We start from the raw sequence: 14540 nt of genomic DNA, 5'->3' as shown, positions 1-14540 counted from the left end.
TTCACACATGGAGACACAGACACACGGAGGCACACGAGTGCACGGATAGCGTCGTCGCAGCAGAGCATGCGCCGGGTGAGGACCGGGTGTTGCCAACCAATCTACCAACTCAGACATGCCCACAGACGAGAAACCTTATGCATGTGGGTGACAAGAGATGGTAGAGTTGTCAGAGACTCCATCTGCAATGTTTTCTCGCTTAACCCGCTTTGTGGAATACCCCCCTGGAGTAGTCTGCCGGAAGATAAAGTTAGCTAGCTAGCTAGCCATTAGCAAGCTAGTCTACGCAAGAGAACAGAAAAATAATGACGCATTGAAAATGCATACAGACAAATTTAGCGAAAGTAGCACTATTTTTAATTACAGTTAACCAATTGTAAAACTTAGCAAGCCTCCTTGTCAATGTTCTTTTGGGCATGGAGAGAAACTGTCTTACCTTGTGTGCGCGCAAAACGTGTATGTCGTCTTTTCCCGTGTGGTCGGAAGTGCAGGAAGTGGGTGATTGTCCTCTAGACATTCAGTGCGAACTTCAGCCAATCGACTCTCACCGCAACATATGTGCTGCCTTAATGTTTTGTACAGCAAATAAAACTGAAAGGTAAAGTCTGTGAACAAACTAAAATAAATTTAATAAAGTTGGCTTGACAAAGCATATGTGGTATGTGGGCCAAATAACAGTTTGTAACATGTGGGCCACTTCTGGCTCACATGCAGTTTGCCAGTGCCAGCAGTGAGCCGGTCATGCCACACTGTTGCCAGAAGTGGCCCACATCCGCATGCTATCTGGGTTCAGAGCATACGTTGCTATAGTAACTGACTCAGGTTCTCTCTAAGCTCGGTTTCTGGAACGGAAAACCTCGAGTTTCCGTGAATTCTGAGTTAACTTACCCGGTTTTATCGCTTAACCCGCTTCTTGGAATACCCCCCTGGTCAGGACATTTCCAACAAAATAAAACACAGGATAATAAAAATGTAAACTGGAATGCTCACAGAAACAAAAACCAGCAAATATACACAGTGTTTATTGTATATAGTACTATATACACAAGCTAACAAGGGGAATAAACCAGACACACATGAAACCAATAACGAGGGGCGGAATTACAAACTATGAGGCGTGAACACAAATCAAAACAAAAGGGCACACGCTTGAGAAAAACAAGTACATGACTGCAGATGTGGGTGGGGCCAAGCATGACACTGTCCAGGGGGAAACCCCGTTTTCATCTCACACTGGCATGCTGACTTGGAGCCCAATCAGCCTGCGAGTAGCATATAGTAGAACATTTTGAACACAGTATTTAAGCTGTAAGGTAGAATGGATGGCTCATTTTGTTGATGGTCCTTTCTGTATGACAGCAGCAACCTTTTTTTAAGAAGTACATGTTGATTATCTCTGCCTTGTCACACACTCTGCTCATCATAGGTCACTCTTAAGACTAGGTGAAAATACTGCATTTCTACATTCACGCGAGTCTGAAGTACATCTTAATGCAGCTGTACCAGAGCCGTAATGCAAGTGTGTTTTTAGTGAGCAAAGTGATGGGAGTGGCTTAGAACCGCTTAGCCAATCAAGACTTCTGTAGCCTTCATACTATTCGTCATTCTTTACAAGCTCTTGGTTGTTTTCTGGTATGTATAAAACTGGCGTCAAGACAACCTTTCTATTTATACAGTCTACATACGTGCGAATACCTCTCACTTTGTCGCGTTCACTTTCAGTTTACCACATCAGAGTAGGTTGTTGCAGGTGATTTGAATCTTCATCCATGTCACTGGTAAGTTAATGTAACAAAAAAGACGTTTGAGTTAATTGTTTTTGCAAAGAATTACCTGAAATAGGTAATCTGAAAGACTAGATATTTAAATAGACCTTTTCAGGTCTATATAATGTTTTAATATCTCTTTGCTAACTTTTTCTAATTAAATACATTAGTATTATTGTTATGATTCATTCAGGCCTCCTACAGATGTGAAGAGATCGATATTACTTTTGTCGCTAACCTTTGTCATTTGGCTTAAATGCGCCTACGAATTTCTTGGTATGTAGTATGCCTGTAAAAGTAAAAATAGATTGCATAGGAGTTAATTTCTTATTTTTGTGCTACTATAAAGAGGCCGTTGTTAATTTAGTTCAAACTTTCCAACCTTTGTGATTTCAAGTTAGACTTATCTCCACTAGCGTAGTAAGTGTTGCACTTCAAACTTTGATATACCACGAATATAATATAACATTACATGTGGAATACCTTTTAGCAGCTTTAGGCATTTTTAAATAGTGGTTTGGTGCCAAATAACTAGCATTACTTAATACTTATAATGCCATATAATACTTAGAATATCTTATTGAAGTCACAGTGAGATTTGGGCTTTATATGTAAGGATTTGTTGTATGACATATGTCATATGATTTGTCATTTGACGTACGGTATGTTTGTCTCGCTTTCAGTTTCGCTTTTTTTAAGATACATTTGACGTGAGGGGGAGACGAGGGGACCTTGCGTGTAGGACACGTCTGCTCTGGCTGTCTTCCAATCCTTACCCCATTTAATAACGTGGACGCGCTTTTGTTAGAATACAAATGTTACTGTTTCAACAAATACAGAAATTAGGTTATTTGCGCATCCTTAGTATAAAATATTAAACAAGGCAAAATGTGTAGGTGTGATCAATACAAAAGGTACTTTTGTTAAATGGTTGTTTGCTGGTTCATTTTTTGTAGTGATGAGAAGGATCATTGTCGTGGAAATTTGGAAATGATGCTCAGCAAAAAAAAACAACAAAGAGACATAACGACAAAAACTTGTATTTCATTGTAAGTCATTTGCAAACGTGGTTCATGTCTCACTCGGAGGCAAGAACAAAATACAGTGATGCACCATAATTGGAGGAATCCTCAATCTGTAGTCCGTGTTTCAGTGTAGTCTATGCAGAGTCTTGTGCTGTTGCATTTAATACAAAGATGTGAATCTACTCATTGCCTTGTTTGATCACTTCTTACAGGAACCAAAAGTTGGTGATCTTATAGAAATCTTTCGTCCAATGTACCAACACTGGGCCATATATGTGGGTGACGGATATGTCATTCATCTTGCACCACCATGTAAGTAAACAAAGTCAAGAAAAAATTATGCTGACTTGTGTGACACATTTATATATTCCAAACAAGGTAGCTAAAAAGGTAGAAATATAGCATAAATATTTTGTCACAGTTCTTGTTCTCCCACTGACCTCTCACCCCTGGATCATTTTAACAAATTTGGGATCACAAATGTAAAAGATTCCTTCTTTTGTCCATTAGCTGAGGGGCCGTATGCTGGAGCCAGCAGTGTGATGTCGGTCTTTTATGAAACGGGTGTCGTGAAGAAGGAGAAGCTTTCAGAAGTTGTGGGGAAAGATCGTTATAAAATCAACAACCTTTTGGATGATAAATATAAGCCCCATGATATTTCTCTGATTCTCAAACAAGCTCACAGCCTCGTAGGGGAGAAGATGCCCTACAGCCTCATCAGTGGGAACTGTGAGCATTTTGTCACAGAGTTAAGATATGGAAAGCCAACATCACGTCAGGTAGGCAGCCGGTGATCTGATTTGTTCTGCATTATTATAATAATTGGATGTACAGTGTATTTGCATAGTGAAGTAATGTTGCAGCAAAGATAACAGTTTGAATTAATCCCAACTACAGTATAAGGCACATTAATGTTTGTGCTATGTTTTCCTATGTTTTGTCGTAGGTACAAGAAGCTATGATTGCAGGTGGTGTTGCTGTTGGAGTGGTTGGACTGGCAGTATTGGCAGGAGCACTGTTTTTAGATTCTGGAAAAGAGAAGAAGAAGAAGAACAAATATTGAAATTTCTCTTAGGCTGAGAAAGAATTGTAAATGCAATGAGACACTGAGCAAATGCATACCTTAAGTGTCATTGCATTGCTTTGTCCTTGTGCAAATCCTGTGCTTGAAATGAATGTGTTTTAAAAAGTGTTTCAGGATGTTAGTATTTGTTTCAGTTAATTTAGTTCCATGATCTCATAGGTTTTTTCACTTTGTTTTGTTTATTCTTTAAATGTTCAGTCTCTGTATTTGTATGCTCAGGTAACATTCTAACTTTCAGCTGTACTTGTGGAGTGTGTCAATGAAATAGGACTGAAAAGACAATGTGGTAAGCAGTAAACCGGCTTACACATTAAGTTCTCATTAATAATCCCGCACAATGGGGGAAAGGATTAATTATGCATGGAAGCCAAATGCTTATTTAAATTCTTAAGTGATGGTGTTTATAACACTCATAGAATATCTACATGGAGAATTGTGACTTGGGTCCTGGAGTCCATTATAGCACTGCATTTTCACAATAACTGATTCTTCTTCCAATCCCAAACACATGAAATTTCCCTTATAGAAAACAGGGTAATTAATTCTCATAACAATAACTATATTTGCAGTGGCTCACCATGGCTGGATTTCTGGTGTTGATTTAAGATTAATTTAATCATACTTCTTTTGGAATTTGTTTTGAAAATTGATATGAATTCTATTTAAATTGCATTGATTTCAGTGATGTTTTACTGTCTACTTCATAAATAATTTGGAAATACCTTGTCAGTGTAACGCGGGGATAGAGGCGGCCAGAGGCGGAGGTTGCACGTTGTGTTCTTTATTATCCATCTCTGACAACCAAAACAATCAATAAAGGGCTCTAGTAGAAACAGGAGCACCAGCTTACAATGCTTCTTAGCACACAACGGACTTAGAGGGGGTCCAGTGATGCGTCGCTCTCTCAGATGAATGTGCAGCACTGGACAACGCAACCTGTGGGCTTAACAAGGCAGAACACATAATAAGGCACAGGTGTCAGTTCTAGGGGGAGTGCGCAGTGTGAGTGTGTGTGTGGATGCACGCGCCCTCTGGTGGCGACCTGGCCTCCTCACCGTGACAGTCGGTATGAATAAAGTCTTTTGCTTACTTTCTATGCAAATTAAGAATAGAAAGATCAAAAATCACACCGCTTCTATGGCGTCAAAATAGGTCCTAGGCAGGACAGGTAAGCAGACCTGATTCTAAGTTTTGAGAATCAAAAAACAGAATCCATAACCAAGAAATTCCATTTTGTAATTGAGAAAACTGTTGTTAATATTGAGAGTTTAAAAAGTAGGTTTGTAAACAGAATATTTATGTTTTTAATAGTCTATTTTGAGTTTAATATTCTTGAAGAATCTGTTTGTGCTTGTTTAACCTGTTCCTGTGCACTGGACTGTTCTTTAAAAAAAATCATAATTCAGCAGTTTTCAGCTTGCGAGCTACTTATAAGATGACCAAGTCAGAACTATCTGCTGGGATTGGCTCCAGCCCCCCCCCCGTGACCCCGACTAGCGGGATTAAGCGCTAGTATTATTATTATAATACTAGTATTATTAATACTATACACTGTATGTATAGTGACGTAGAACATTTGTGGAATTACGGTAAATTGCAAATAAATAAATAAACAAAATACAACATTTTCTGTACTTATGTTTATTATTAGATAAATCCAAATTAAAGGACACTTTATAAACTAAACAAGATACTCAATAATACATGATACTGTTGTCCACATACTTGAAATAAATTATGCGTGCAGTGTATGAATTATATTCAGATATCACCAAAAAAAGATAGTATGCTCTCTCTAGGAGCTGAGCTTTAAGCATTTAGACCCATGGTCTATGCTAGAGAACCAAAATATTTTCGTCTCATCATTCACAGCTACAAATTCCTTGCAGATTGTTTTTTTATCCAACAAAACAAGCTTATTCTGATGGACATGACAGATAACGACAAGACTGTGTGAAATTACATACGTACTACATACTGGTCCCCAGTCTCTCAAATATTTGATGGTTCTGCCCACTTGTGAAACATGTTTCACTACCATTGCATAGTGGGATGAAGTACACCATGAAGAAGACTCTGGTTGCGTACAGTTATGTTTGTGTGAGGTTTAGTCATAAATCCAAAATTATCGTCGTTTACATGGTCCAGGGTCATAATCCCAGGTATATCAGAGACAGACCAATGAATAAAACACAGGATAATAAAGATGTACACTGGACCGCTCACAGAAACAAAGACCAGTGCAGATACACAATGTTTATTGTATACAGTACTATATACACAAGCTTACAAGGGGAATAAACCAGACACACAAGAAACCAATAACAAGGGGCGGAGTTACAAACTATGAGGCGTGAACACAAATCAAAACAAAAGGGCACATGCTTGAGGAAAACAAGTACATGACTGCAGATGTGGGTGGGGCCAAGCATGACACTGTCCAGGGGGAAACCCCGTTTTCATCTCACACTGGCATGCTGACTTGGAGCCCAATCAGCCTGCGAGTAGCATATAGTAGAACATTTTGAACACAGTATTTAAGCTGTAAGGTAGAATGGATGGCTCATTTTGTTGATGGTCCTTTCTATATGAGAGCAGCAACCATTTTTTTTAAGTAGGGGAGACCGGGTATGGTTGTAACATGGGGAGAGTTGTGACACCATCAGTTCCACCCATCACGGATAAGCAGTAGCGAACCGTGACCATTAAACCTGGGCCCGCTCCCCCCCCCCGGAAAAAAATTGTTTTCTTTCCTAATTAACTGATTAACTGCAATAAAAAAAATTAAATAAAAAAAAAACTGAGACGACAGTACAGCTTTAGAAACGCAATAAACAGTAATATCTGTACTAGATAACTTCTTAAGAAAAATAAGGTTCCAACAAAATAAGGTTCACAGCTCCGTGTTCCTCGGAAGCGGAATATGTAAACAACGTGCACGAGGACATCAAAGGAATGAATCGAAACTAGCTAGCGGTGGTACGCTAACGACAGCTAGCGTCGCCACAGCGGGCGAAAATGATCATACAGTTAAGCCCGCCCACTAAGAGAGAAGATATGATTGGTCAATTTTGCTGTCATTTGAAACTGGTATTGTGCTGAATTATAACTGCCAGGCCCTCTGTAAACAAACAGCGGGCATCACAGTCCTGATAGATGGAGACACAGGCTCACAGGCTTCCACTTAACTTAACCCCTCACCTTCAAACACGGATTGAATAGACACGGTTGAATAATTTATTTGCTTATATTTTTGTAATTGTTTAGATGTCGATTGTCAAACTGTAAGTAGATCAAATAAAATTGGATAAATTATATTATATATATTTATGTTTTAAGAATATTTTTAGGCCCTCTGAGAGGGCGTAGAGGGCCCTGACGGTTCCCCACTGCCGATAAGATAGGAGTCATATGATCATTCCAGTATTTACCCAATTCCTCCCTGATCCCACATGGTGAATATGAAGGCTGTAAACACACCCATGCAGATTCCATAGAGAAAAAACAGATTTTGAGGTGAGAAAGAAAATTTCTGAATCAAGACTATATTTTGTTTAGTACTTATACTATTGCAGATAAAACCATATGAATTATATTACATTAAACTGTGGTTTCTCATGTAAATTGTGATGCATTTTTCCCCTGTTAATTTCAAATCACCTTGCTAATACAGCTAGTTAAACAATGGCTGACAGGGGTGGGGTGGGTTGTAACACAGCTTACAACCATCACCTTACATACAACTAAGAAAACTTTCTTGATTTTAATCATTTTAAAGAAAGACTGACAGAAGTGTGACTGCAAATGCTTTTAAAATAATCATCTGATGAGGTCACAAAGAAGGGCAAGTCAGTCAGATCAGTTGCAAAGGCACATGGTATCTGCCATGTAACACACACACATTAAAACATTGTTTATTATTTGACCTACATGTTCTTTACACAGGTACATTGTATTAGTGTTTTTTAAACATACATAATGTTAAATAAGTTTGTTCGAGTACACTAATTTACACACACACACACACACACACACACACACACACACACACACACACACACACACTTCTGAGTAAAACAGAAAGTGGATATGAGTTATGGTCAGTCACAGAGAGAGAGACATTGTTCTGGATTGTTATTTTATTAAAAAAAAAAACTATTTTGAAGCATATTGCATGGTGTGGCCTCTGTTTTTGTTTCTTTTGTCTAATTGTTACAACTTACCCCAGCATGTGTTACAACCTACCCTGGTAGTGGGGTAGTTTGTAACAAGGGAACACCTTGTATTTGACATCAACTCACAGCAGCTGTGATATTTCAATTGAAGTTTGAATTGGTGCCATTTGTAGTAAACAAATGTCTGTACTTTGTACAAAAGTTTGAGAAGTCTAGCTCAAAAATTCAGTGAGTTACAGGTGCTAAAGCAAAAAGTGTTAGAACCATACCCGGTCTCCCCTACATGTTGATTATCTCTGCCTTGTCACACACTCTGCTCATGATAGGTCCCTCTTTAAGACTAGGTGAAAAATACTGCATTTCTACATTCACGTGAGTCTGAAGTGGGGGAGACCGGGTATGGTTGTAACATGGGGAGAGTTGTAACACCATCAGTTCCACCCATCACGGATAAGATAGGAGTCATATGATCATTCCAGTATTTACCCAATTCCTCCCTGATCCCACATGCTGAATATCAAGGCTGTAAACAGGCACATGCCGATTCCATCGAGAAAAAAACAGATTTTGAGGTGAGAAATTAAATTTCTGAATCAAGACTATATTTTGTTTAGTGCTTATACTATTGCAGATAAAACCATATGAATTATATTACATTAAACTGTGGTTTCTCATGTAAATTGTGATGCATTTTTCCCCTGTTAATTTCAAATCACCTTGCTAATACAGCTAGTTAAACAATGGCTGACAGGGGTGGGGTGGGTTGTAACACAGCTTACAACCATCACCTTACATACAACTAAGAAAACTTTCTTGATTTTAATCATTTTAAAGAAAGACTGACAGAAGTGTGACTGCAAATGCTTTTAAAATAATCATCTGATGAGGTCACAAAGAAGGGCAAGTCAGTCAGATCAGTTGCAAAGGCACATGGTATCTGCCATGTAACACACACACACACACACACACACACACACATTAAAACATTGTTTATTATTTGACCTACATGTTCTTTACACAGGTACATTGTATTAGTGTTTTTTAAACATACATAATGTTAAATAAGTTTGTTCGAGTACACTAATTTACACACACACACACACACACACACACACACACACACACACACACACACACACACACACACTTCTGAGTAAAACAGAAAGTGGATATGAGTTATGGTCAGTCACAGAGAGAGAGACATTGTTCTGGATTGTTATTTTATTAAAAAAAAAAACTATTTTGAAGCATATTGCATGGTGTGGCCTCTGTTTTTGTTTCTTTTGTCTAATTGTTACAACTTACCCCAGCATGTGTTACAACCTACCCTGGTAGTGGGGTAGTTTGTAACAAGGGAACACCTTGTATTTGACATCAACTCACAGCAGCTGTGATATTTCAATTGAAGTTTGAATTGGTGCCATTTGTAGTAAACAAATGTCTGTACTTTGTACAAAAGTTTGAGAAGTCTAGCTCAAAAATTCAGTGAGTTACAGGTGCTGAAGCAAAAAGTGTTAGAACCATACCCGGTCTCCCCTACATGTTGATTATCTCTGCCTTGTCACACACTCTGCTCATGATAGGTCCCTCTTTAAGACTAGGTGAAAAATACTGCATTTCTACATTCACGTGAGTCTGAAGTGGGGGAGACCGGGTATGGTTGTAACATGGGGAGAGTTGTAACACCATCAGTTCCACCCATCACGGATAAGATAGGAGTCATATGATCATTCCAGTATTTACCCAATTCCTCCCTGATCCCACATGGTGAATATCAAGGCTGTAAACAGGCACATGCCGATTCCATCGAGAAAAAAACAGATTTTGAGGTGAGAAATTTAATTTCTGAATCAAGACTATATTTTGTTTAGTGCTTATACTATTGCAGATAAAACCATATGAATTACATTACATTAAACTGTAGTTTGTCAGGTAAATTGTGATGCATTTTTCCCCTGTTAATTTCATATCACCTTGCTAATACTACTAGTTAAACAATGGCTGACAGGGGTGGGATGGGTTGTAACACAGCTTTAAAACATGTTACAACCATCACCTTACATACAACTAAGAAAACTTTCTTGATTTTTAATAATTTAAAAGAAAGACTGACAGATGTGTGTCTGCAAATGTTTTTAAGAGAAGCATCTGATGAGGTCACAAAGAAGGCCAAGTCAATCAGGGGTGAGTTTCCCAAAACGTTCTTAGCGCTAAGTACTTCGTAACCTCGTTATTACGTATGAGGTTAAGAAGTACTTAGCTGTCAGTCCTGCCTCCCTCCAGTCAGTCATGTCTCTGTTTGTACTCTTATTTTGAAATTCATTGAGTCTGGTTTCAGTGTGCCTGTTCACTCCTTGTTTGTAACCCTGCCCCCCATTAGTGTTCCCAGGTGTTTGTACTTGGTTTCCCTTGATTTCCCCTGTATTTTAATCCTGGTTTCTGTGTAGTCGGTGCTGGTCTTTATATTGGTAACATCTCTATGGTTCTTAGTTCTGTCCAGTGATTCCTGTATGTAAGTCTGTTATTGTTGGTTTTTGTTAGTTGTATTAAATATGAATGACTCTCTCCTGGATTTGACCCTTGCCTGTTTATATGACCCTGATTTTGGATTTCCCTTCAAAACACCTTGCTCTGCTCAGCACATGCGTCCACCTCCTCACTTCCAGCTGCCACAAACGTTACATTAGCGCTAAGAACGTTTTGGGAAACTCACCCCAGATCAGTTGCAAAAGCACATGGTATCTGCCATGTAACACACACACACACACACATTGATGTTGTTTATTATTTGACCTACATGTTCTTTACACAGGTACATTGTATTAGTGTTCATTAAGCATACATATTGTTAAATAAGTTTGTTCTAGTACACTAATTTACACACCCACACACACACACTTCTGAGTAAAAGAGAAAGTGGATATGAGTTATGGTCAGTCACAGAGAGAGAGACATTGTTCTGTATTGTTATTTTATTAAAAAATATATATTTTTGAAGCATGGATGTACTTTTGTATAAAAGTTTGAGAAGTCTAGCTAAAAAAGTCAGTGAGTTACAGTTGCTAAAGCAAAAATTGTTACAACCATACCCGGTCTCCCCTACAAGCTCTTAATGCAGCTGTACCTTGTTCACAAGCGAAACCTGAGGCTGCAACCAATTGTGGTTTGGTTAACAGGAGAATACCGAAACTGAAGCCTGTTCTACACTCAAGTGTGTTCCTAGTGAGCAAAGTGATGGGAGTGGCTTAGAACCACTTAGCCAATCAAGACTTCTGTAGCCTTCATACTATTTGTCATTCTTTACAAGCTCTTGATTGTTTTCTGGTATGTATAAAACTGGCCTCAAGACAACCTTTCTATTCATACGGTCTACATACGTGCGAATCCCTCTCACTTTGTCGTGTTCACTTTCAGTTTACCACATCAGAGTAAATTGTTGCAGGTGATTTGAATCTTCATCCATGTCACTGGTAAGTTAATGTAACAAAAAAGACGTTTGAGTTAATTGTTTTTGCAAAGAATTACCTGAAATAGGTCATCTGAAAGTCTAGATATTTAAATAGACTTTTCCAGGTCTATATAATGTTTTAATATCTCTTTTTATATGTTTTTTTTAATATGTTAGTAGGATTGGTATGATGACTCATTCAGGCCTACTACAGATGTGAAGAGAGCCATTACTTTTGTCGCTATAACCTTTGTCATTTGGCTTAAATAGACTTGCATAGGAGTTAATTTCTTATTTTTGTGCTACTATAAAGAGGTCTTTGTTAATTTAGTTCAAACTTTCTAATTTTTGTGATTTCAAGTTAGACTTATTTCCACTAGTGTAGTAAGTGTTGCACTTCAAACTTTGATATAGGGGAGATCGGGTATGGTTGTAACACTTCAGCTTCAGCACAAAAACTCACTGAATTTTTGAGCTAGACTTCTCAAACTTTAATACAAAGTACACCCATTTGTTTACTACAAATGGCACCAATTCAAACTTCAATTGGAATATCACAGCCGTCGAGAGTTAATGTCAAATACAAGGTGTTCCCTTGTTACAACCTACCCCACTACCGGGGTATAGCACATGCTGGGGTAAGTTGTAACAATTAGACAAAAGAAGCAAAAACAGAGGCCACACCATGCAAAATGCTTCAAAAATAATATATTTTAAATAAAATATCAATCCCAAACAATGTATCTCTCTCTGTGACTGACCATAACCATATCCACTTTCTGTTTTACTCAGGAGTGTGTGTGGGTGTGAGTGTTTGTAAATTAGTGTACTAGAAAAAACTTATTTAACAATATGTATGCTTAATGAACACTAATACAATGTACCTGTGTAAAGAACATGTAGGTCAAATAATAAACAACATCAATGTGTGTGTGTGTGTGTGTGTGTGTGTGTGTGTGTTACATGGCAGATACCATGTACCTTTGCAACTGATCTAACTGATTGCCCTTCTTTGTGACCTCATCAGATGATTATTTTAAAAACATTTGCAGTCACACATCTGTCAGTCTTTCTTTAATTATTAAAAATCAAGAACATTTTCTTAGTTGTATGTAAGGTGATGGTTGTAACATGTTTTAAAGCTGTGTTACAACCCACCCCACCCCACCCGTCAGCCATTGTTTAACTAGCTGTATTAGCAAGGGGATTTGAAATTAACGGGGGAAAAATGCATCACAATTTACCTGAGAAACTAAAGTTTAATGTAATATAATTCATATGGTTTTATCTGCAATAGTATAAGTACTAAACAAAATATAGTCTTGATTCAGAAATTTACTTTCTCACCTCAAAATCATTTTTTTCTCGATGGAATCGGCATGTGCCTGTTTCCAGCCTTCATATTCACCATGTGGGATCAGGGAGGAATTGGGTAAATACTGGAATGATCATATGACTCCTATCTTATCCGTGATGGGTGGAACTGATGGTGTTATAACTCTCCCCATGTTACAACTATACCCGGGCTCCCTACCATCAGTGTTGTATAAAGTATTCGAGACCCATACTTGAGTAAAAGTACAAGTACTCTATCAAAACATTTACTTGAGTAGAAGCTGAAGTGTTCTTTAAAACTTTACTTAAGTAGAAGTACAGAAGTATTCAGCATTTTTTGTACTTGAGTATTGCAAGTAGTTTAGTCTAAAATTTATTACTCAAGTACTGAAAGTAAAAAGTACAAGTATTGTGTTTTGAATTAATTAAAGAAAGCCATCAAAGTTTGATTATCAATTGTTTTTATATATCACTTACAAATCAAAGATGTCAAAGATCACAAATACAAGTGTTCTGTATGTACTTTAAAAACTGGGGTTAACACTTCGTACACAAAAAACAGATAACCTATGTCCCGCTACGTTGTAGGTTTGACGCAAAAGTACAAATTTGCCATAATTTAGCTGAGAAAACGAGGTGTATTTTGGACGTAAAATCCGTCCGTCGGATTCTAATGGTGAGCTTACTGCCCTGCGTTTACCCCCAATAAATGCCCTTACCCTATAAAAACACTACACTATAAAATGGGCACATGATTAGTCAGCACGTCGCCTTTATTGCCAGCTAATGTTAAGTGAATTCTGCAGCACGCCATGAACATAATTAGGTTAGTTAACTAGTGCTTACTGCGCTCTTCTGCTGTTACCAAACACGGTAGGCTACCATCTCTTTTAATGAGATAAAAAGCGAATTATTTGGAATCATTTCGAATATATGTGTATTTGTATAAATATGTAAATGAAGCTGAAGGTGCTGGAAAATACTGAAAATGGACCTTCAAAGTGCCGTACAAGTGCATGAACTCCACCTTGTAACTTCACACGCACAAAAATCGAGAGGTGCACGACCTCGCGACGCGACTGCGCGCGTGGTTAACGCGCATGGGCGGAGCCACCGCGATTGCGTCATTTTTGCCGCGCGGACCCTTGCCGCAGTAACAGCGTGTCAAGTGAACCTAGATTACGAAGCTCAAGTGTTCAGTGAAGGCAGCAGCAGAGTTAACGAGACGCGACCGGAGCATGCGCAGTTTTCTCATAAGACAGCCTGATCGCTTGACCCGGTGACAGCGCCAGCTAACATGTTTATAATTGTAACGAGTAACTATACAGCACGTAAAAAATATATCGGAGTAAAAGTATTAAACTGATGGAAAATATGTAGTGAAGTAAAAGTGGAAGTAGGAGAAAAAAATAATACTCCAGTAAAGTACAGATACAGCATTTTAGTACTTAAGTACAGTAGCGAAGTAGTTCTACTTCGTTACTATACAACTCTGCCTACCATGAATATAACGTTACATGTGGAATACCTTTTAGCAGCTTTAGTCATTTTTAAATAGTGTTTTGGTGCCAAATAACTAGCATTATTTAATACCTATACTGTAATGCCATATAATACTTAGAATATCTTATTGAAGTCACAGTGAGATTTGGGCTTTATATGTAAGGATTTGTTATATAACATATGTCATATGATTTGTCATTTGCG

The 14540-nt window shown here is 38.1% G+C and overlaps 1 protein-coding gene across 3 annotated transcripts in view; it reads left to right on the top strand.

Annotated features, from left to right (window-relative positions):
- LOC143476162 (uncharacterized) overlaps positions 1 to 14540 on the top strand; it is a 37642-nt gene that overhangs the window by 21256 nt on the left and 1846 nt on the right. For all 3 annotated transcript variants that reach the window (XR_013121235.1, XM_076974190.1, XM_076974191.1), the window contains exon 4: positions 3302 to 3570. Coding sequence is in view for 2 of the 3 variants with exons in the window: in XM_076974190.1 (XP_076830305.1) it covers positions 3302 to 3570 (269 nt within the window). In the remaining variant the exon portion in view is untranslated. The remainder of the gene's footprint in view (positions 1 to 3301; positions 3571 to 14540) is intronic.

Source organism: Brachyhypopomus gauderio, chromosome 15 (genome assembly GCF_052324685.1).
Source record: "Brachyhypopomus gauderio isolate BG-103 chromosome 15, BGAUD_0.2, whole genome shotgun sequence".
Lineage (NCBI taxonomy): Eukaryota > Metazoa > Chordata > Actinopteri > Gymnotiformes > Hypopomidae > Brachyhypopomus > Brachyhypopomus gauderio.
This window is presented reverse-complemented; position numbering and strand designations above follow the sequence as displayed.